The 24,031-nt window shown below is 40.4% G+C and overlaps 1 protein-coding gene and 2 long non-coding RNA genes across 12 annotated transcripts in view; 1 reads left to right on the top strand and 2 right to left on the bottom strand.

Moving 5' to 3' along the window:
• The window catches only part of LOC137465305 (uncharacterized), a 230,166-nt gene that overhangs the window by 173,581 nt on the left and 32,554 nt on the right, over positions 1-24,031 (bottom strand). The window lies entirely within an intron of this gene.
• ANKRD55 (ankyrin repeat domain 55) overlaps positions 718-24,031 on the top strand; it is a 46,837-nt gene continuing 23,523 nt past the window's right edge. For 5 of the 10 annotated variants that reach the window (XR_010994612.1, XR_010994613.1, XM_068177281.1 and 2 more), the window contains exons 1-6: positions 719-1,071; positions 8,042-8,164; positions 9,948-10,078; positions 12,126-12,235; positions 15,486-15,546; positions 19,188-19,316. Coding sequence is in view for 6 of the 10 variants with exons in the window: in XM_068177281.1 (XP_068033382.1) it covers positions 1,032-1,071; positions 8,042-8,164; positions 9,948-10,078; positions 12,126-12,235; positions 15,486-15,546; positions 19,188-19,316 (594 nt within the window). In the remaining 4 variants the exon portion in view is untranslated. Of the gene's footprint in view, positions 1,072-5,085; positions 5,246-8,041; positions 8,165-8,186; positions 8,346-9,947; positions 10,079-12,125; positions 12,236-15,485; positions 15,547-19,187; positions 19,317-24,031 lie in introns of those variants that run through there. The other 5 variants (XR_010994610.1, XR_010994611.1, XM_068177280.1 and 2 more) reach the window with 3 other exon arrangements.
• Positions 3,057-22,198, bottom strand: LOC137465307 (uncharacterized). Its single transcript, XR_010994617.1, has 4 exons — positions 21,974-22,198; positions 20,410-20,543; positions 5,161-5,325; positions 3,057-5,004 (listed from the first exon to the last, which is right to left on the bottom strand). It is a non-coding gene; the product is annotated as an uncharacterized lncRNA (long non-coding RNA).

Below are 24,031 nucleotides of genomic sequence, written 5' to 3'. Positions count from 1 at the left end.
ACACAAGTGACTTGGGAAGACAAATGCCATCACTCTGAACATGCCCTCCTTCCTCCTTCCTCCTCCAGCTTTATAGGCTGAGCATGCCACCCTATGGAATGGGACACCCCTGTGGTCATTCGTGGGCAGCTGCCCTGGCTGTGTCCCCTCCCAGCTCTTTGTGACCCCTCCCAGCCTCCGCGCTGGTGGGACACAGAGGAGCAGAAAAGGCCTTGACGCTGTGTGAGCGCTGCTCAAGGAGAGCAAAAGCATCGCTGTGTTACCAACAGTTTTCCCAGCAATTCCACACCTCAGCCCCATAGCACTGCTTTGAAGAAAATGAATTCTACCCCAGCCAAAACCAGCATAGCTGTGGTCCGCGTATGTGCTGCTCTGTGCTGCTGCAGCTAACACTGTCCGCTTCAGCCGCGGCAGTTTGCTGCCAGTTATTGTCCCTTGACCAGCTGTAACTGAGGAGTACCAAACTGAGGCAGGAAGGCCCTGTGAGCTGTGTTCTCTGCGCTGGGGCCCACTCAGGCGGCTCCTGCAGGCACCACGGGACTGGCCGCGCTCACGCACAGCGGAGCGCGGAGGGGAGGGCCGCGGGGGGCCGCGGAGGGCCGCGGATGGCCGCGGAGGGCCGCGGGGGGCCGCGGAGGGCCGGCGGGGCTGGGCGAGCGCCGGGCCCGGCGGGCTCTGCACATGCTCCGTGTGCCAGCCCGGGCCGCTCGCACGGCCCTCGCTGGGCTGCGAGAGCTGCGGCGGCGCCGGGCTGCTCGCAGGCTCTTCCACTCGCTGGAGACATGGCATTTTTCAGAATCTCAGATAGGCTTCCAGGGGCATCTTTTTAAGAGAGTCCATACAGAATATAATGTTTCCATCAGGCTCTTGCCTTGGCAACAACCTGCAGCCGTAAAGCGAGTTTAATTTTCTGAGAGGAAGACTGGTGACAGCTGTCGTTTCACTGTGTACTGTAATATATGAGATTCTACCCTGAAAACCCTGGAGGTGGCATTTGTCTGGTCTGGTTGTAAATAATGAGATAGATCACAATGGATTTCAGTTCTTCGTCCGTGTTTGACCAGCACAAAGGTAAGTCACGTGCTACTAATTTCAAAATCGTCTGGTCCTCCAACGCGTCCCATGCAAATGTACTAAGATTACTTGACAGAATCAATAACATGAATTTTGGGAAAGATTAGGTTTATTTTTGTTTCATGTAAAGGAATTTCTTCCATCATTTTTAGACTGGATGGACATTTCAGTCTATTGCTACAGTGATTTCTAAAAATTAATTTTCAGCAGAATAGCAACAGTGTCTGTCTACTCTTACGGTTAGCACTGAGAGATGTATATATATTTATATTGTATATTGGTCTTTTTGTGGTTATAGCTATTCAAAACGGTTGCAGTACTAGCAAAGATAGCAGTTTTAAATGGAGTAAAAATTTAAGAACAGCTGGTTTTCATAAGTCTATACTAAAAGGACTAGAAGCTGTCAAGTGAAATACTTTTCTTTAGGAAATTTATCTGTATAGGTGAGTATTGCCATAAAATTTAATATATTACTAAAATCCCCAACATGAAGATTTTCTACATTGTAAGGTTGCTATGGAAATACAAATGTCTCTTTCTTGTGTATTTTGAAGTTAGATGTTAAATTTCATGTTTTTATTTGCCAATACAAGCTTTTATGTCTTACGGCTTAATCCATTACAAGTGTAGCGACATTCCTTTTATGTTCCCAAAGCAGGACACTGTCATTGCTTAATTATGCCTGTTGCAACAAATTTCTCTTTTAAGTTGGCTTACCAAACAATATGTGTGCAGTGGCCACAGTTGCCAGCGCAGACCTGCAAAATATCTGAGCTGACATGGCCACAAAGACCACACAACAAAGGGGCTGACTGTGGAACAAAAATGAAAGCAGGAGGAAGACAAGGCACTGCCCTTTGGGAAGCTGAGTGATACAAGTTGTACTTCTGTGCTTGCCTATACTTCTTTGGTTAACCCAAAGTGAATACAGCCCATATAAAGTGGTGGGTTTATGGCTGCCCTTCAGCCACAGTAGCACTCAAAGCCTGAGTAAGTCTTGGGAATACTGGTCTACATCAACCCAGCTGGGACCCGCGTGTAGTGTGGGACGAGTGGGAAGAAAAACAGAGTGACAAGAGAAAAATCTACTACCAACAAGTATAAAGGAGAAAGGGAAGTGCAGTGGTAAAAGTGGGAGCTGTACTGCAGAAAAAGAGACAGGTGTGTGTGAAAATCATGTGTGAATGACCTAAGGAGCATTTTTCCCAACAGGACAGAGGTGTGGGGCTGACTGAGCTTCTGCAGCTCCAAACAGCCATTCCAACGTCTGCTTCTGCAGCACTATGTGTGTCCTGTTTGCCACATACCAGCCCAACAGGGCTCGGAGTGTGGAGGCAGAGGTAAAATCCTGCATGCTCAGTGCCATCAGGATGGCTGCCAGGGAGCCAATGGAAGTGGTGCCAGGAACGAGGCTGGAATATCACCAGGGCTGGGGAAGGCAAAGCCAAGTCTCCACATGGCTTAGTAGGCAGAAAACAGTGCAAGAGACCTCAGACCCAAACCAGTTTATCCAGATAGAAGGGATAGAGTTGGGAGGCAACATCTACCTTTACCTCCCCTTGCACCCCCTCCAGCTGCCAGGCCACTCTCCACACTGACCCATCCTAATTTCTGTCCAGCATCACCTGCTGCCTGTGTCACTCTCCACCTACATCAACTCCCCTGCCAGAAGGTCCCTTCACTATACATTCATCACCTCTACTTCACCGGTGCTGCAGGAATGCTTGGTCATTACGTGCTTTGTGATTTACTGCATGACTTCCCTGCTAGCTGCATGGGAGGTGGATGGGAAGCAGGAGCACAAAACACACAGTAATGAGATACTGAGCTCATTGGTTACTATGCAAAGGACGCTCTACTCAAAACTTACAGTGTATAGTGATTTAAGCAGGCATAATTGTTTTAGCAAGGAGAAGGGAAATGTCTTTCATTGCAGCAATTTAAAACAAGAATACAAACTATCTTTTAAACATGCTAAATTTCTCTCTGTTGGTCCCAAAAAATAATTCAGATCTCCACAAAACCCCTTTTTTCTCCATCCCAGACATCAGAAGGCTCTCTCAACTATAAATAAAAATAAATCCCCAGCATTCCAAGTTTGAAAATCAGACTGTCTCTTTGCAACACATCTTATGGTACTGCTCAATAATATCTCATAATACTTACAATAGTAACAGGAATGTGAGACTTATAGAAGGCAAACAGCACCAGAAACCCCTTCCCTCCTAATATTGCTTGCTGCCACTTAAATAAATGAGTGCTGTTCCTGATTTCAAATGTTTACTAAATAAACAGAGAAGCCAGACAAAGGCCTGCACTGGCGCATGCACTGCCAGGCACACTCAGGGATTATTACTTTGTTAAGTGTTCAGAAAAATGCAGTAGTAGCGAGTAAGTTACACTTTAAAAAAACTGCACCTCTCACTGACCCTTGACACTGACATGCTGAAAACTAATAAACTACACAGTATAGTGTCCTGAAAACAAGGTGTAGGAAATCACATATGGCCTTTGGCTAGTGATGGGACAAGAGGGATTATGAGAGAGACGGTAGTAAATTACATGCATAAATATTTCTTTTTCACAATGAATGTGAATTATCCTATTATTCTGTCTTCAGTTTTTAATATCTTGTGGTTTAGCAAGTCCAAAATCAGTCATTGTCATGTACATGTATGAGTATGTACACCAAGCTCCAGCAAATTTATATAGAACTTAAAAATCCAATGCACTAGAAAGCATGCACTTACGTACATCTAATGTGTACTTCGTAAAACAACAAATCAGCCAACATCACAAATCATGTAAAACATGCATTCTTTATAGTACATCAGAGGAGAATTAAGGAGGAGAATTAAGGCAATGAGAAGCACAATTTCACTGCTCTGAATCCTGTGATAATTCTCTTTTTATATACCCCTTTTTTGATCAAAAGTAAACTACTTTGCCTTGAAGAAATTATACATTCTTAAAACACTGCAGCTTGTTTCAGATAGATTGGTGTTTAACTTTGATTGTTTCTGAGGATTTTAGCACCATCCTGTATGTCATTTAATCTTTCTTCCAGACCTTTCTACACCACTACTGTCAGCCTTCAGTTTCTCCCCGCCTTTCTCTATAAACAAGCACTTAAATGGATCTTCTGCCTTTCTGAATCTGACTGACAGCTTCCTTTCACCAGTATCACAGTAATTCTCTAAAATGTAAAATATATTTGAAATGGGACCGTACTTAGTGGCATTTCTTGAACTGCAACATAGTAATGGAGTAACTCTGACACATTAGAAGGTGAAGAGTCAGATATTTGGTTGTTCACAATCCCTTTCTGCCACATGATGCTTGTGACCCAGCCACAGCCAAGCCCACAGCAGGGTAAGCTCACAGAAGGGGGGACACAAGCACTCAGTACTTCACTGTTGCCTTCTGCAAAATGCCCACTCTCTGAATCATTCTTCTTCTGTCCAGGAAGATGTCTTCAAAAATAAATGTCCTACTAGCTTTGTACCCATACTTCTCCATTCCTTGACAGGGTAAGCTGAGGAAGATGAAGTGGTCATGTTGTTCACCTGGAGCCAAGTGCATCCAGCACAAATGACATCCAAGCTATCCCAGCATTTTCTGCTCTCTGTCATGTGAAGCATCACAGGACCATTTATCTGTCTTTCCTTCTCAATCCCCATCCACAATCACACAGGTCAAGACACCCTACTTGAAATTGTGTCACCCTACAGAAATGGAATTCATGTCAGTCATCTTTATTCAGATCCCAACATGAGCACTCATCCATTTCTCCTGGCCCAGGCTCCCAGGCAGGATGATAGCCTGCTCCACCTGCCTCTCCTTGCTCTGGCAGATAGGACTTGTGGGTGGGGAAGTGTGAATCTTCATGGCTTCATGCCACCATCCTTTAACAGGAATGGAGCCTGTGTTCTGCAAGAAGAGGCAGGGGCAAAACTTCATTCATTTTTCCATCCATCCATTCATCCATCCATCCATTTTACTTCCCTTCCTTTTACAAAAGGATAATGGCTCTGGGGAAAGCAGACTGAGCCCAGCAGAAGCAAAGGGTAAGTGTCTTGGTTTTACCTAGAGGTAAAAGGGCAGAAATGTTCAAAGACCCACATGAAGAAGTGCACCCTTGTCCTCATCTTCCTGCCTTAGCAACCTCCAGGTAAGCAACTGCTTTGCTCAGAAGATGGAGGTTTCCCATTTGTGGCTAGATTTCTCTGCTCCTGACTCACAGCAGGAATACTTAACAGTACATACAAGGCAAAAAAAGACTACAAAATTTACATGTATAATGCATCAAAGGAGGTGAGGGCCGCTTTGATTCACTCTCTGCCTCACTGCATCTAGCAGTTTCTTTCCCAGTGCCAGCAGCATCTTCTCTGTACCACACCCACACAGCACCTGCACAGCTGTACACAACAGCAGCCATGAGAGGAGCCATGTCATTCCTCAGGGCTGGCACCCTCTATGTACCTCCAGAGACTGAAGGACAAGAGGAGCAACACAAGCTATCAACTACTCAGACCTGAGCTTGTCATTGACGTGTTTTCTGAGTGTACCAGCTGTGAGAGGCATCTTCAGGTCTGACATTATAAGGAAATATTACCAACTGAACCAGTGGTGAAGTCACTTCTTTTTCTTCCCATACTAGTCACTGATGATGACTTTCCAGCAGCAATGACTCCTCATCTCTCTGGATCTCCCAGGCCCACATGACAAAGCTTCTGAGCCAAATGAACAGCAGACCCCTCTTCAGCAGCAGACCCCTCAAAAGAATAAGAATAAAGTTAACATTTTTATTCACAAACTTTATGACGTGTAATTTAAAATACTAGTTAGAAAAAATAAAATAAATTAGATTGTCTTTAGGTGAGGAGAAACGGAGAGGGAATCTGTGGCAAAAACAGATTAAGATTAGCTTTTTAATTTTCCCAAGCATACAAACAGAGTTCCAGCTTTGACAGACTAACCCATTCCAGGGTAAGAGCAGCTTGTGTTTCCATGGCAGCCAAATTTTGGAGTCCAGAGTACTGATTGCACCCAGTGAGAGAAGGTCATGTGCAGAATTAGGCCGGGCTGTGAAGTCCAGCATAGAGCTTATGCAGGTTCATCTGAGGCAACATCTGATCACGGGTAGTGTGGCTAATACTTTACAACAACATTTATAGATCTTTTATCACTCAAAAAATATAATACCAGTGTTTAAAATACCATTTCTACAAATGTATTACGAATAATGTAATATTTGATTATGATAACAGCTTTATAATAGTTTTTCAACGCTCTTTAAACTATCTCCGTTTTTCTGCACAGCTTACATAGTCATGCTATCTCCAGAAGTTTGACAGTACAGATAAGTCACCAGTCATTTAATCTGTCTTTCCTTTGATCAACTCTCTAATGTGATTCAGGCATTTTTTCCAGCTAACAAGGTAGAGGAGTGGCTGGACAGGTGATATGTTTTATAGCTCTGACCCTGTCCTGGTTTAGCCTGGAATAGAGTTAACTTTCTCCTTAGCAGCCAATACAGTGCTGTATTTGCATTTAGTATGAGACTCATGTTGAAAACACAGTGCTATTTTAGTTGTTCGCAGTTAGTGCTCACCCTAAATCCAGGACATTTCAGTGTCTTGTGCTCTGCATTGATCAGGTGCCCCAGAGGCTGGGGGAGCATGGCCAGGAGAGCTGACCTGACCTGGCCAAAGGGATGTTCCATACACAGACTGACATGGCCAGGATGAACTGGGGCGAGCTGGCTGGGAGGGGCCAGGAGCTGCTGGAGGACGGGCTGGGCATCGGTCAGCAGATGGCAAACAACTGTACAGTGCATTACTTGCCTTTCTTGGGTTTTATTAATCTCTTCCTCTCCCTTTATTACAGTTATTAGTGATGATGTTGTTGTTCTGGTGGTAGTAGTGATGATGATGTGTTTTTTAAATTATCAAACTATTCTTACCTTAACCCAAAAACTTTAGCATTTTCTGATTCTCCTTCCCACCCCACAGGGGTCAGGGTAGTGACTGAACATTGGGGGCATCTGGGGTTAAACCCCAACAGACCCTCAGCCATTGTGAACAGTATAGCTCAATGCAGCTGTACTTCTTTTTGAGTTAAGAGGGATAAGAAACATGAGACTGGACCAACAATACATATCTTGAGCATTTTACCATTAGTCAGATTTGATTAATTTTCACCCAAAAATCTACTCTTTTGACTCCCAGAGTTAAGAGGTTAATTGTCCACTTGAAGCCAAAGGAGGTGCACACATGTGGAGCATGACATGACAAGTCTGAAAGGAAGTGAAAAGGAAAGAAGCAAAGAGAATCTTACTACTTTAGAAAGAAGTATCTGAGGAATGTTCCAGAACAGGTCCTGCAAGGCATCTGCTTTTAATAATAATTCATACTGTAGCTGCCAAACAAAATAAACCTCTCCTGGGTTCCAAGCGATAGTCCACTTTTCCTTTTTGCAGGAATTATCAACACAAACCATTGGTACCAGAAGTTTACTCTCCCGAGAAGAGAATTCCCTTGGACATTGCAGGAAAGTGAAAAGCCTCAGTCTTCTGACTAGTACAAGGATAACACTGAAATTGAAAACACCTGAGTCCTGATTTCATCCTATCTCATAAAAGTGCAGCCAGAAATATTATGAACTAGTTCAGTAATTACATTTTTTCTCAAGTCATGTTACATTAGTACAATTTCTACAAGAAGTGGAAACTTTCCAGAATTATTCTCAAGTCCTTTTAGCGTCTACGTTTGAAAGTTTTTGGAAGACGTTATGATGAAAAATAATTTTCAGATGACTAACAAAAACCACAGTGCTGTTTAGATGCACTTTGTTCCACCCCACGTTACACAGTCATTTAAACTCAGTGAGACAAGTGTCAATATTTTGACTGTTTATCATTTGTACTTGCTCTCTGTTTGCTCATGGATGTGCTCCTTGCCTGCAGCTGATGCAGCAGAAGAAATAGACTTGGCTGTGGTTTACCAAGCGGCAGCTAATGGCGATGTGAACACCCTGACTGCAGTGATCCGAGAGGATCCTTCCATCCTGGAGTCTTGTGACAGAGAGGGTAAATGAAGGCCGAGCTTGTTCTCAGGAGATCTGTTGCTTCAGCTTGCAAATTAAACTTTCCATTTTTTTATTCTGATTTTTGTAAATTATATTTAGTAGCAGAATATGGGAAATTTGAGTTACTCTTTGGAACATCCACTGGAAATGCACAGTTTGGATAATTCCTTCCCCCTGTAATTGTATGATATTTTTATATGATTACAAATAAGCTGTTTTGCCGTAATTAGACAGTACTTTACCATTTATTTAGTTTATCTTATTTAGGGGTATGCTGAGAAACTGCTGACATTTCAGGGGAGTAAAAAGAATATTTTTTCCAATGCCAAATGACATACATTTTGGACATCTCTAAAACAGGAGTTATAGTATGTGTACAGTCACAGTTTGAATGGTTTTGTCAAGGAATTTTTTTGCCAAAGGATACAATGTGCAATTATCTAAATGATCTGTTTTATCTGTCAGGCTGTGCTCATTTTGTGTTTCAAGTTACTATTTAATGTTATTACAAATTATTTTACATTGGCTGGGTTTTATATTTCCAAAGTGAGTAGGAACCACAGACCTCTGGAAGCTGTTCTCAAGGACAACTTTTTTTGTCAGAAGTATTTTTTTAATTGCAGTTTCTTATAAAGGGTCCTTATGAACACTGTTTTTTCTAATCTTTGACAGCTTTTACCAAGCTACCAATTTTTCATATACTTTAAACCAGGCATTGTAAATGATATCTTTAAAACATCTACTGGTTAGTAGAGAAAATTTACTCAAGAAAAAATGGTCCCTATCTACTCATTAATGGGAGAAAGACTGGGTATGAATGATGGGTGGAGTAGGAGGAGATGGACTGGCCAGGAGTACTTCAGCTCTGGAACTAACTTGTCTCCTAGGTTGTCCATGTAACTAAAGAGCAGTATTCCAGCACAAAACATACAACTCATATCCTGAACATTTTTGAGGCTCTGCATGACCTCAGGTTGAGTAGCACATTTCCTCCGCAATCTCATGGAGTCCTGTAATAATAATTATTCTTCTACTATAGATGAAGTTTCTAGTAGTCTTATAGTTTCTAATACTCATGTTTATTACCAGCCTAGTAATTTTAAAATTCTTTGTCAGATTCTGCAGGAAAATCTCTTGTTGTTTTTTAACAGTTAACAGAATGGAAGGAAGAGGAAGCAATTAAATGGTACAATACTTCACAGAGAAATTTGAGTATTAGGTTGAAATGGAGATTTCAGGGTTTTTTCAAAACAAAATTTTTTAAAGATATTAAAGAAGTTCTTATAAAAACAGGAAATAAGATATCCTAGAGCAAATCCAGACTTCAAATTAAGTTGTTCTCTGCATAAAGGGTCAACTCACACTTTTATACCTTTGCAAGGATCAGAGCTTGATTTTGTAAGTCTTTTGAATATACAGACATAATGAAGCTGGGGTTTGAGAAAATTAGACAAGCACCATCTAGCCACTAGTCATTCTGTAGGATATCAGCCTCCAAAATGGTGTACAAAGCCAAAAGTTCATTTTGGGAACTTATCAACAGAAAAGCACTTTTCCCTCCAGAAGCAGAGTTAATGAGGCAAAGCTTTTGCTAATGTAGTCATGCTCTTTTTAAAATCAGTGGTCAGTGACTGTCATAGAAGTTACTGTATAGAGTACAACTATTGGACAGTTGTCAGAGAAAGGATTTGTTAGCTTGCCAGTGTTAACATTAGAAAATAAGAAACTATATCTTATAGACATGACACCTCAAGTGGTAAAATAAATTTGGCTTTCTTCCCCAGGTTGCACACCTTTGATGCATGCTGTGTCAGGACGCCAGGTTGACACAGTGAAGCTTCTGTTGAAGATGGGAGCTAATATTAATACTCAAGATGCTTGTGGACGTACCAGTTTATCTCTGGCAACTTATTTGGTACCAAGACTTGGGGGACAAGGATGGAGTGAAGGGAGTAAATGTGCAGACCAAACAAGATTTCTGCTTATACCACAGGAAATAAAAAAAAGCACAAGACATTTGGTTCTAGGCAACAGTGGAATTGGTTTTGAAACTTTACTACAATGCAAAGCTGAGCAATGATTATTACAAGAGGATCAGGACTCCTGTCAGACACTCCTGTCAGAATGTCCTTTCTCTTTTGGCTTATAACATCAGTGCATGATAGGAGGATCTCACAAGAAAATAATTTTTTTTCTTATACTGAAAGTACCCTCTTGTTTTTAATATGCAGATTCTCACCCTTGCTTAGCCAGCATTAGATATTTATGCTCTAGTGAGGGCTTTCCTAGCTGAAATTCTGGTGATCAGCAGGCATGTGTTCCTGCACACCGCATGAACCAGGGTTTTGCCAATTTTCACTGTGGTGCTGGACTTTGCATGGCCAGGTTGAGGACTGAAGTTCTAGGTGCTGCAGGTGCTGGTGCACTTGTTCAGATTATAAACAATCCAGTCCCCTGATCAACCTAGGGAAAGGAATTGTACTTCAGAATCTGTCTGAAGCAACAAGGATAGTCCTGTTCTCCTTAGTCTTCTACACCTTGCAGGAGGTAATTGAGGTTTCAGAGAGAAAGTGGGGTCCAAGTTAGCCGAGCAGACTGGGCTTCCATTATTAATTGGACAGAGAGGAAGAAGGAGTGTGCAGCCATGGCTGCACAGTATGAGTTAAGCTGGATGACTGCCAGCTCATTTAAACAGACACTGTGGCAGCCTAATTAAATGACATCCCTTGCACGTAGTTTCTTCCTGAAAATTCAGGACAAAAACAATGTTCCTGCTTAGCTATGCAATATTCAGCCAGAAAATAAGTGTAGAAAATAACAAAACAGACAGTCTCATCCAGTGCAAGGAGCATGTCCCACTTACTTGACAACAAACATTTCCTCTGCAAGATATTTTTAAAAAATCCCATAGTAAGTGTCATGCTTCTTTTTTCCTTCCTCTTTTCCCAGAGGGGAAAAAATATTCTTTGGAAAAAAAGAAATTACTGGAAAAGATTTAAACCACCCAGGCTTCTAAGTTTCCATTTCTGTTTCTGTGAGGGATATAACGAGAGGTCCAGAGAGAATTCTGCTGTGATGTCTGTCCAGACAAATGAATTCAGGAGAGTTGCACAGTCAAGACTGCGTGTGGCATTTGGTAGTCCTATACTTCCACCAAGAGCTCCAACAGGGGTTTTCTGATTCCACCATTCCACACATTTTCCCCAGAAATGCTCATAATGCCAATCCAGAATAGCTCATGTGAGAGGGAATGGTCTTTGTCAATTGTCTGCTGAAGTTTTAACAAAACACTTAAACTCATGCTTGATTTTCTTCAGACTTCAGTATATGCTGAAAGATTTATGCAGTAACAACAAGACTGTTTACTTGCTTTTATGTTGAGATGATCAATAGAAGGTTTTAGTCCAAGAACTGATTCATCCCATCTGTTTTGGTGCTATTTTCAGTCTAACACTGCCACTAGTACAAACTTCTGCAACAACATTTATAAGACCACACTCTAAGGCTTTTTACCATTGATTTGCCATCCTTGCTAAAATCTCACAAACAAAATCAGATTGCGCGCTCATGTTCTTGGTTTAATCTAGTATGACTGGATTCACTTGCAAGAATATGTGTAGCATCTGCTAGTGATACAGGAATTAGCAGTTTTTTAATCACTGTTTGTGCTTGCTGCACATGCAGGGGGAAAACAAATGAACAAAACAAAAAACAAACGAACAAAAAATACTGTGTAAATTAAACACCTCATCAGAGAAATTAACAACTGAGGTAGTTTGAGACCCAGACTCCAAAGGGGAACTACTCTCAGTGCTGAGAAACCTCTACTGAGGAAAAAAAATTCCAGTTTCTCTGCTGGAAGGAATGGCTAACAGTCAAACATGAATGCCAGCACCAACAAGAAAAGATCTGGCCTTACACTTTTCACTTTCCTGTTTGATATGCTCCAATTTCTTTTTTAGGGCTGGCTGGAAGGCTGTGTCAGCCTGCTCAGGAATGGTGCTAAGCAGAACATACCTGACAAGAATGGGAGGTTGCCACTACACGCTGCTACCGCAGAGCCTGACGTGAGGTATGTGCCTGGCTCCCACAGCTTTTGCTGGTTGAAACTTTCAACCCAAGGAGAGCCCACAGCAGGAATAATAGTTGTGACAGCTACACCTGTGACCTGTGTCTTTGTTTAGTGTTTACCGTAAAGGGGGCAGAGAGGAGGAAAAACATTGTGCAATACTTGTGTACCAGAGATCGATGGCCGGGTAAAGAGAGGAGCCTGTTTTAATATCGCAATAGCTGGAGATGGGAAAATAATTATAAGAGAGATTGAAACCCTACATTTCCCCTGCCCAACTACCTTTCTGTCCTACCACATGAAATATTACAAGACTCCTTCTCTGGACTTCTCCTCTGAGTAGCATGGCAAATGTGAGAAAAGTTTTCCACAAGACAACCTCTCTGAAAATCCCTAACCATAAAGGGGAAGTTAAAGACTGGTGGTCTGGCTCATTTTTGACTACTTTTAGTGAAGGTAGAGTAACAGCTACAGAGTGTCTTCACAAGAACTCTTAAGAAAGATTCTCTTTTTCTGATTCCAGCCTGTGACAATAGGAAGGATAAATAAATTTTGATTTGTATAGCTGAATAAATTCACTCAAAGAACTCCCCTGAATAAATCATGAAGGTATAGAAGGACATTAGAAACAGGTAAAACATTCAGTACATGCAGTATATTCATGTGACTTAATCACTAAGTCCATGATTTTGTTGCTGTAACCATATCAGACCAGGGCAGACACCTAGCCATTTCTGCTGATCTTGTTCTCCAGCCTTTATGAACAGCTTTATTAATTTTCCACATTATCTTTGCTTTTCATGCATCACCTGGGGAGAGAATTTTCATGCATCACTTGGAGAGAATAATTTGAGATTTCTGCAGAAAAAAAGTCCCTATCATTAAACAAACCCAGCACAAGAAAGAAGACAATGTTTGTACACCACACATGTTGCTACTTGAAAGGGGGCACTAATCTCCTCTACCAGAAGCACACTGGGTCCCCTGAATGTTTTTCATGTTCTCCAAGGATACAGACAGACACTTACTTCATTGCTCTGCACAGTTTTCCTTTTCCTCTGTCTTCCCACTGGGTTTGCCCCATGCCCAGACAGAGGCCTGGAGCACTGAGGAGAGGTTTTTACATCCTGGTCGTTGTCAGTCCCTTGAATCTTATGTTACTGCCAAAAGAGAATATGCAGTTGTGAAATGCTTTTGCAGCTAAATTTGAAAGCTAGCAGTCCACTGCTACAACCTTACATGCTGGAGGCAGCATGGAATGAATGAGACAGTTCATGTATTGATTTGATAATTGTTTTATGTGCTCCAGCGCATTCCACAGAGCCTAACAGGCAAGGTGGAAAGAGAATTCATTCCTGAACTATGCCTTTAAGAGTAGATAGCAGAGAAACCTCAGCTGTTTGGTTGGGTATCTACATATTTAAATGGTAGCACTTATGTTGCCATAATGGTCTAATGGTATAACTGAGTCAAAGTTGGTTCATGATAAACATTAAGTCAAATAATTAGATTTCTTTCACATACAGTGGTGTCATTGATCATATCAGGCTCTGAACCACAGAACTCTGTATCAGATTCTAAAATTATGTGATAAATGGGTTTTACAAGCATACTATGGTTATCTCACTTTGTTTTCCTCACTAGATGATATTTACCAAGACATGTTTTCAGACACTTAATTTCTGAGATTCTGAGTCATTTTGCTAAATGATAACAGAATCTTTCTTCACTTTTACAAACTTCTACCAAACCAATTACAACAATCATAGTGTCATCCTTTTCAGATTTCCTACAGTATGACTCCGTTTAGAAAATGAGGTGTGACACCTCTTTTCTACAATAATTTCTATCCATATGTAAATGGATTTGAAGTCAAAATGCTGGGGTCTGCCCAATCATCATTCTTTAGGGACCCTACTTTAAAAAAATCCTAAATTTGGACTTTCAACACCCGAGGAAGATGTTACCTATAGATAAGATTTTCACCTGCAGAATTGTCAAAACCATCCCTAAGCAACTGTAAATATCTTCTTTTGAATAATTTACACAGCTATTTCTTTATTACCGGTAGCGAAGAACAAATTTGACGTGAATTGTTAATCTGATGCACACACCTGAGGACAGTTCAATCCAGAACATACACTAGAAGTGTATGAAGATAAAAAGGACCAAAAGATTTTTATTTAGTCTCCTCTGCATGGGAATAAATTCAGGATTTTATACATTTGTTTCTGTGTTATCTTTACAATTATCTAATTTCCTTCCTTTCTACTTCATTATTTTTTACTTTCCTTGCTAAACAGTATGTCTTCTTCATGTCCATGTTCTGAAAGTTTTTAGCAAATTCACACCTTCAGATGAGCCACAGGTTTGCACAATGATCCACTGAGGTTACATCCTTCTTTTTGCTATAATCCTAAGAACTGTACATTCATATTAGGATTGACTTTGCTACAGCATGTGAATGGATGGTGTTTTTCATTTTCATGGTCCAGCCACACACATGATCCAAACAATTAGCATCCTGCTATAAAGCACAACCATCTTTGCCAAACCTATAGTGATTTCAGAACATCTTCACAAGATAGCAAAAGAAAAAGGAGATTTAAAAATATTATTGTACTTGAATAGTATTTCATGTAACTACTTTCTTTTTCCCTCCACCAGACAGGAGTGCTTGTAGTCCAATATTCTATAAAATGTGAACCTATGCATTGCTGTGTTTTATGCTATAATAATGGCCCTATTCCAGCAAACATTCTGTATAGCCTTGTAAAATATTAGGGTTTATGTGTATAAACATACAGCAAGCATGCATATACACACATATGCATGCAAATGTGTGCACTACATCACATTACTCCAAGAGTTAAATCGAGTGTTAAATCCTTACAGAAGCTGGCATCTCTGTTACTTTAGGGCATTATAAAATATGTTGGCAGCAAATTTCTAAGCTACCAAAAACTGCACACATGTATAGTATTGTACATTCTGATTCTAGCCCAGCAGTCAGCATAAGAATTATTCTGAGTAGATCTTCTTTTAATTCCAAACTCTAAACCTTTGTTGTTACCATAAGCCATAAAGTCCTATTTGTTTTGCTCATATGACAAAGCTCAGACCTAAGATTCTGACCTGTGCCCATCATTAATACTGATTTTTCATGAAATTGCACGTTTTGTTTTCAAAAAACTGTCAGCTTTTCAAATTTAGTCAGGAGTTCAGCACACTGATTATATCATTGCTTCCACAGGCTTCTGAGTTTGCTTCTGCAGCAGTCAAATCTTAGTGAAATTAATCACCAGGACAATGAGGTGAGTGAGCTTGTGCTACAAGTCACAGTCCCTGGCACTGGAGGCATAGAAACCATTCAATTTTACAATAAGGCTAAGTCAAACATTTCTATAATGCTTGTGCTAAACTCTGCAAAGTATTATCTCATTTTTCCTTCTGTATACTATGCACCTGTAGGCTAATAAAGCTTCTCTCTATTGAGCCAGCTATGAGGTACCTTGAATCTGTCTCTTAAATCATTTGTCAAGACAAGAATTGCCCTTGATTCTTCTGAAGTTAAACACTGGACCAAATCTTCACCTTTCCCAATCGTAAGTGTTCAAGGTCAGGCTGGATGGAGCTCTGAGCAACCTGGTCTAGTGGAACGTGTCACTGCCCATGGCAGGCAGGCTGGGACCAGATAATTTTTAAGATCCTTTCCAACCCAAGCCATTCTATGATTCGATGATTCCTTGATTCCACCATTCAACTCCTGTTCTCAGGAAAAGTATCAGAGAGCTGGCATTACACAGAACAGTGTAATGGAACAGTCATGGAAGCACAAAAATTTGTGCTATTGTCTTCCATGTGGAATTGTGTCCTGCATGTATAGATATTGTACATAAGAAAGAGTTAACTTCCCACATGTTTTTCTTCAAATAGAGAAACCAAGATACAAGAGAGATTCTGAGTGTCTTTTCATATGTTTCTGTTCATTTTAACAGTTACTCAAGGATATGTCTCTTTTCTACAGTGTCAAAATGGCCAGAGGGCTGTATATTTTTCCTCTTTCTTACCCACTGAAAGGTTTGCAGACCCTGCTCACAACACTCTAAACCAGACATATGCATTGTCTTGATGTAGAACTATGTTACTAATGAATTGCATGGAATGGTGGATCATTTCAAGCCATAATATTTTGCTGTAATGCACTGCTACATGCAATTAGGAACTTTTAGTCCATCTCATTTTCATTGGGCACTGACAATATATTTGTTCAAGTGTCAGTACTAAGCCCTGAATACTCATGTTTTCTGAAAAATGTGGATCCTCATGAGTGATTGCAGCTAACAGAGCTGTTCTTTTGGCATAAGTAAAACACTTCAGTTTTCCCATTTCATGCTTGAGAAAATCACTTTGCTGAATGCGTGAACACATAGAGTAAAAATTACATCTGGGGGTTTCATAGCTTCCATAATCGTGTCATTCTGTGGGTTTATTAGTGAAGCCTGTGAGATGACAATGTGAAGAATCATTTCCTGTAAAAGCCTTGAATCTGAGCAAAACAAGTGTCACACTGTATTCTCACAGACATTTTTTGGGGTTTGTCCTTTTATGTCCTGTACTGCTCCTTATTTTTATGAATGTGCAATTGTTTGTCCATCTCACCTCTAAGATTGTTTTCTGCTGGACCTTCAGCTTTGGCAGTTCTGATACCACTCTCATGTTTCCACTCAAGAACAGCAGTCTGTTTACCTACAGATGCCACTCCAGGGTGGTAGCACAAAGCAGAAATGGTGTGGGCAGCCGTTGCCGGCTGCAGAAAGCCCACATGAGTGAGCTGCTGTCACAAACAGCTGAATGCTCTTTGCTCAGCTGGGCAGTCTGAAAGGATACATGGAACGTACAAAGTATTAGAAAGGAAATTGAGAAGAAAACAGGAAGTTCTGTTTGAATCCTTTGTACAGCCACATGGCTACAAGAGTAAACTGAAAAAAGATACACAAGAAAAGGAACAGAAAAAGGACTACAAAGATGATAATAGTTACAGAGCAACTTCCTTAGGTGGGCAGGCTAGCTAGAGCAAACTTAACTATAACAGGACTTTCAGCTTGGCAACTACATCAGAGGGATGATATAAACCTATGGTATCATAAATAGCATGGAAATGAGAAGATAATTATTATATGGTCTGGGGTTTTTACATATAAAAATATGGGACTTCTACAAAAATTATCAGGCAATAGCTTCAAAGAAAATGAAAACAAACACTTTTTTAGAAAATGCATCATTACCCTTTAGAGGGCTGGATGTCATATGAAGTCTTTTATCTGATCATCAAAATATTAGGTGGCAGTATATTGTCAAGCCTTGTTTCTTATCTTTTTGCACTAAGCATCTGCTCCTGAGTTCTCTGAGTTTTGTCGTGGTACTATAGAGATTTTTGAAAACCATCCACAGTTTTATACTCTTACGTTGCAGCTGATTCTGCTGGCTACCATGATAAAAACAGACATAAATTTGATTTTTCAGGGATTTTTTTTGGCCATATCAACACACTGAGAGAGAATGACAGAAAGACAGTACACTGGTACACTGTAGTTTCTCCTTCTTTGGTGTTTTTCATGCTCTCCAGGACCAGTGACAAGTACTCATTTTGCAGCTGGAAATCACTTCACTGACACCTCACAGATAATGTGTGTCCATCAACAGTACTAGGTCCCTCATGTCTACTGACATAAATGGCAGAGCTCCCATTAATTTCAGTTGGTGCAGGAGTTTACCCTCAGTTTTGGTTTTACAAAACCGAAACCCCCATGATTAAGCTTTGCAAACCCTAAGTAAAACCAAAACTGCTCTCATTCAACTGCTCTGTTTTGTTATCACCCATACTTAAGCCACATGGGAACTTAAAAGTCTTAGAAGTTATGTGATGAGTGAGAGAAATTAATACTAAGGCGTTCAGGCTTTTAGTCAGAAAATCACTGCAAACAGCTTCCACTTTAATGCACTGATAAGCTATGTGCATCAATATAGCCTCATACTTTACCTGGGTTGTTATCAACTGGCTTTATTTGGGTTCTGTTTGAAGTTTTAATTGCTTTTCCACGCAACCTTTTTTTTTTTTTTTTTAATGCTTTTTATCCTTTTGGAAATCAGGCAAGACCTTTGAAATGCATTTTTTTCTGGTAAGAGAGAAAACATCACCTGCCCAAAGGAAAATGTTACCACACCTGAAAACCACTAGCAATTTGTTAGAAAAATAATAAATTAGTCAATTTATTCAGAAAATCTTAATTATTATGGATATAGAGTAAAATACAGGTGAGTGTAACAATGCTGAAGGTACAAATATAGGTCATGAATTCTCTGACCTATTAAGACTGACTGGATGTAGCTAAGATGGAATGAAAATGCAGCTGAATACCTTACAATTTACTTTGTTTTCTCCCTGAAGAGTAAATGTAAAATGTTTATATTGTGACTTTTTTGTGGGCATCACTCTGTCAGTTCTTTAGCTTGCTGACTAGTGCCAGCTGCAGTAATAGCTTGTAATATTTATTTTGGAGCAAAGATAATACCAAGCACAGACATCATGCTGTGTAACGGCCAAAGCGTCAGACTAAACCAGGCTTTTCTTGCAGGATTCAAGCTGAGCAGTGAGGAGCTGTCCCCCCCAGCCATCATGGCCCTGACCACATGTTATTTATAACAGGCTATAGGCACATATAGAGGAAGTATTTGTATTTGTATCCATTTTCTGAATAATTCCAATAAGTTAATTGCTTGGTTCACCCTTGTGACTCCACTAATTCAGAAGCTACTAGTATTTCAAATCAAGGTGAAGAGGGAAGAATTTGTCCACCCTGGATGGTTTCAGGGCTGTCTAGCTTATCTACATAGACTTGAAGGGTGCTCCTGTGAGTGACAATAATTTGCCCTCTGGGTTTGTGGCTTGCAGGGAATGACTTCACTCCACTGGGCTGCATTCCACAACAGACCCCAGCACACCCAGACTCTGCTGCACAAGGGAGCAGACCCGACTCTGGTGGACAAGGACTTCAAAACAGCTCTGCACTGGGCAGTACAGGTGAGCCACAACACCGCCCCAGTGGGATGTTTATTGAACTCAGTTGTCTATTGCGGTGTCCTAAATACTTCTAAGGAAGTAGTTTGGGCTGTGGAACAAGGAAGCTGGATGCTAAAAATACCCACTAAGCCCCAGCATTTTGCCAGTTGGTATAGATCAAGGAACTAGCATCTTCTTTGGAGACCAGTGCATACCTAACAGAGGCTTAGCCCTCTTGCCCCAAAGTTTTCATTTATCTCAGTCTGACTACGTGTTTGCTTCACGTTGAACTTGTGCCTATTTTTTTTTTCACTAAATCAGGGTTGCAGAAACTAGCAGCTTATTTGCCAAAGGCCTTTGGGAATAAAATAGCATAAACACAAGTTAAAACACATTTAAAGAGCTACAGCTATAAAAGAATTATCTGAAGCATTGAGACCCTACTTCTCTGGAGACTGGAGAAGACTTGGAGCTAAACACATTTCCTGTTGATCTGTATGTTTCTATCTCATATGTAAAAGAACATTGTCAAATATTCAGGCCATCATTAGAGAAACAAACCATACAGGTTTAATATGACATTAAAAACTGTATTATATAATTGTTTTAGTAAGTGATATAAAATACAGCATAATTTACTGCTTTTCCAAGTTTACTGCAGAAAACTGCCCAGATGAAATTGTATGTTTTCACATGCTTTCTTACCATAGCAGTTCAAGTATCTGTTTTCAAAACACATGCACAACAGGTAAGCCAAAATAGAATTTACACAAAAATCCAGCAACATTTTCATACAATTACCAAATATTTGCATCCTCATCTTTTGGTCTAAGTTTGCTCTTCTTTTAGAAGTGTCAACAAGGAAATTTAAAATTCTGAACTGCCATGTGCTATATTTGTTATGGGGTAAGGACATCTGAACAAATAATCTGTTTTTTTCAACCACAGCCTCACAAATATGATTAACATATAATAGGTCTAACTTTTTTTTTCTGAAGTAGAGGTATATTTTGACCTCTGCAACTGGTATTATTTCAAAAGTTTTGTTCTTCTTTAATCCTAATCAATCCTAAATTGGACTTGTTATTTGCTTTAGGAGATTAAAGTTATCTACTCTATTATTACCTGTTGTGCATTTTTACCAGGCTTATTACAGTTCTGATTGCTTCCAGTGGGAAACATCTGAATCTCATGCAAACTCCTGCATGATAGCCAGTGATCTATATCATAGCTCTGGGGACAAACTGTCTGACAGACAGAAAAACAAAAGTGAATCCACTTTATAACCTTCAGTGTTCCTCTCCTTCTTTAAGCTTTCCTTGATTCTGTATTTTGTATGTTTCATTATTTAATTCTACTGTTAACTCTCACCTCCACCCTTCTCTCACAAATGTGCAGAAAAAGTCTTGAGAAATGGGGAATCAGAAACTGCACAAAACCCACTTGCCCTCAGGTGGAAGGAAGTCACAAATGCCCTCTTTTCCTTTAAGCTGCTCCTGGAAATCAAGAGGAAGTGTGCAGAATAACACACTCACACCCCCCTTCTTCCCTTATTGTGGGATTTCTGCCATGAAACCTTATAAATTGCTTCTTCCATCCACGTGCTTCTCCACATTCTAGGTCCACAAGTGTCATTTGAAATACCAGAGCATGAAATAGATCTGTTCACATTTCTCTTACGCAAATAAGAAAACTCTTGGCCAAGAAATCGACAACTTGCAGCCAGTGCTCTCTGCTGCCCATTTAGGCCCAGGAGATTTGGATACTGTGGACAGGCACAACTTTCTCTGCTGTCACAGAGAACAGAGCAACAGCTCTGCTGGATGGGATCATCGTTATGTCTAATAGTCTCCTCTGTGACTGCTGGAAAAGAGATATTTTTCCTTTAAGAATTGTATAAATATCTTCAGAGAACAAGAGACTCACAGAGCTCAGGCAGTACAGCTGCAGGGGTTATTTTTGGCTGAATAGAGCCCTGTGTTTAATTTTTTTTTTTTTAATGCAGTGAGGGGAAGACCAGACACTGCACAGAAACTTGTTTCAGAAGTTGCAGGAAAGAGGCAGTTTGTTCACACTGGGCTGAAACACACAGTAGGACCATATGAAAATCATTACCCACCATTCAAACCCAAATTCATGGGCATGGGGCATATTTCATATGAAATCATTGTTCTGTGATGACTCCTTCAAAGACTGCATGTTTGTGGCTTTGTCTTCCATCAGGCATCATGGGATGATCAATCTCATTCATGTAACCAGACAGACCTTGCCCACACTAGGGTCTGCTCTTTCAAGAAGCTCTAATCTGCCATTCAAGTTCACCTCTTAAGTGCAAGTATATCAGTGTCAAATCACTGATCATTAATTTTTGGTGTGAGAGTATCTCATGCCACATTTTTTACACATGCAGTATTTCTATGTGCTGGTGCAGACAGGCCTATTAAAAGTGTCTCAGGAGGTATTTCTCTCCTTTCACTTCAGCCAGCATTAATTATGATAGTGAAAAGGAAACACACCTTTGAAATACAAAACTGTTAACCGATGCAGAGACAAAGGGTAAAGCCATTCTAACAATTCTACATAATGGTATTATTGAAATCCTGGTAAAATATAATATACACCAAACAGCATGCACTATCATGTTACACAGTACTATACTATAACAGTATTAGTAATACCTTGGAAACAGCCTGGGAAGATTTGGAATCTTGCTACATTGCCTTGCCAGTTGTCATAATTTTTACCAGAATTTTCTTTGTCTCATTCTCAAAGTCTCTGGCTCTCAAAGTCTTATGATTATATGAAAATTCCAGCTTTCCACTAAAGGATAAACAAAAATACAGATTTTATTTTTTAAGTGAAGAAATACAAACCTGTAGGAATAAAAAAGAATGCAACTAGAAAGAAGCTGTTAAAAATAATATTCTGCCATGGGGAGATGTGCTTATTATTTTTTAATAGGGTGCTTTGGAGTGCAAATTTTTAAAAACTTAGAAGCCAGTGTATTTGTTCCATAGCAACAATGCAGTTATTTCATTTCTCTATTTCCAGAGAAGAGGGTGAAATACCTGTATATATAAAACACACTGTAAAAGAAAGGCATCAGTAAGTATTAATTTGTGTTTGGCTGACCAAGCATTGCAGTTTCTCTTTAACTGGTTGGAAGGTGAAAGCACACTTAAATGCCTGGATCTCTAGGAGGGAATGTCTCTGTTGCTGCAGGACATCTCAAGGACACAGATGGCTATCCAGCCAGAGCAGAGGAAGGGGCCAGAGAAGTCAGTGGTGGCTCAGAATCTCTCCCAAGGGATCACTTCTCTCCTTCTCTCTGCCCAGCACCCTAATTTTCATGTGGGCTACATACAGTGGAAGAATTCAGAGAGACTTCCAAAGACATCTTAAAACCCAGTGAGTGTTTCTCTACTCCAGATATGTCTGTTGTTGGACTGACCAGAAAAGGTGCATTTGCTGGACATGGCTCACTGTCTAGTTAGTTTCAGGCAGGTTTCTTTCCTTCCAAGTTGTCCCTCATTTCTCCTTGTTTAATGCAGTTTTCTAAAGATGGCTTGAAAGGAAGAACAGTGATTTCTTTTTTTTTTTTTTGTCACTAAGACTTAAAGACAATTTTGACTGTTAACAAACAAGTCAAAAAGATACTAAATTTTCATTTTTTAAATATACACTTTTAAAATCACTTTCTTTTGTAAATATTGTCATTCCAGCAATGGTACAACTCTTGGTTGTGGAACCTGGAACATTACATAGCAGCAGGGATCTACAGAGTGAGCTGTCAAGTTGCAAAACAAGATGGAAGAGAATTTGCAAATAGTTTTGAGTAAGAAATAATCTTGCTTTAATACCAGCAGAAGCTTTTTCCATGAAGTGCCCTAAATATTTGTGACACTGTCTGCAACAGTGAATTAAATGTGCTTGAGTCTTGGCTCTGGTACTGAGGCAAACTTTCATGGGACAGCCTGTGACCCTATTGTTATATTCTCTTATCCAAACAGGATGGTCATACATAGACCACCTACTGGGAATGATCTGGCACCAATATTAGCTCCAGGAACTGGTAGGGAAAGTATTAATTGACCCAGGCCTAAACCATGCCAGGGAGGATTTTAAGAATTATTTAGTACAGACAACTAAATTCCAGTGATGAAGGATGTTCCTGGGTGTTGCTTCATTTTTGATATAGCTGCAACCTATTTCTTCACTTTAAGTTGTCACAGAATAAGCTAAGTTGGAAAAGACTCACAAGGATCGAGTCCAACTCCTGGCCCTGCATAGGTCACCCCAAGAGTCACACTGTGTGCCTGAGAGCATTGTCCAAACTCTTCTTGAACTCTGTCTGGCTTTGTGCTGTGACCACTTCCTTGGGGAGCCTGTTCCAGTGCTCAAAAACATACTGGGTGAAGAAACTTTTCCTGATAGCCAACCTAAAACTCCCAACACGGCTTCGGGCCATTTCCTTGGGTCCTATCACTGGTCATCACGGAGAAGAGAAGTCTGTCTGCCCCTCCTCTTCCCCTTATAAGGAACTTGTAACTGCAATGAGGTCTCCCCTCAGTCTCCTCCTGGCTGAACAGACCAAGTGACCTCAGCTGCTCCTCATATGGCTTCCTTGCAGTCCATTCACCATCTTCATTTTTACCCTCCTTTGGATGCTCTCTAATAGTCTGATAACTTGATTATACTGTGGCACCCAAAAGTGCCCCAGAACTCGAGGTGAGGCC

This window comes from Anomalospiza imberbis, chromosome Z (genome assembly GCF_031753505.1).
Source record: "Anomalospiza imberbis isolate Cuckoo-Finch-1a 21T00152 chromosome Z, ASM3175350v1, whole genome shotgun sequence".
Taxonomy (NCBI): domain Eukaryota; kingdom Metazoa; phylum Chordata; class Aves; order Passeriformes; family Viduidae; genus Anomalospiza; species Anomalospiza imberbis.
This window is presented reverse-complemented; position numbering and strand designations above follow the sequence as displayed.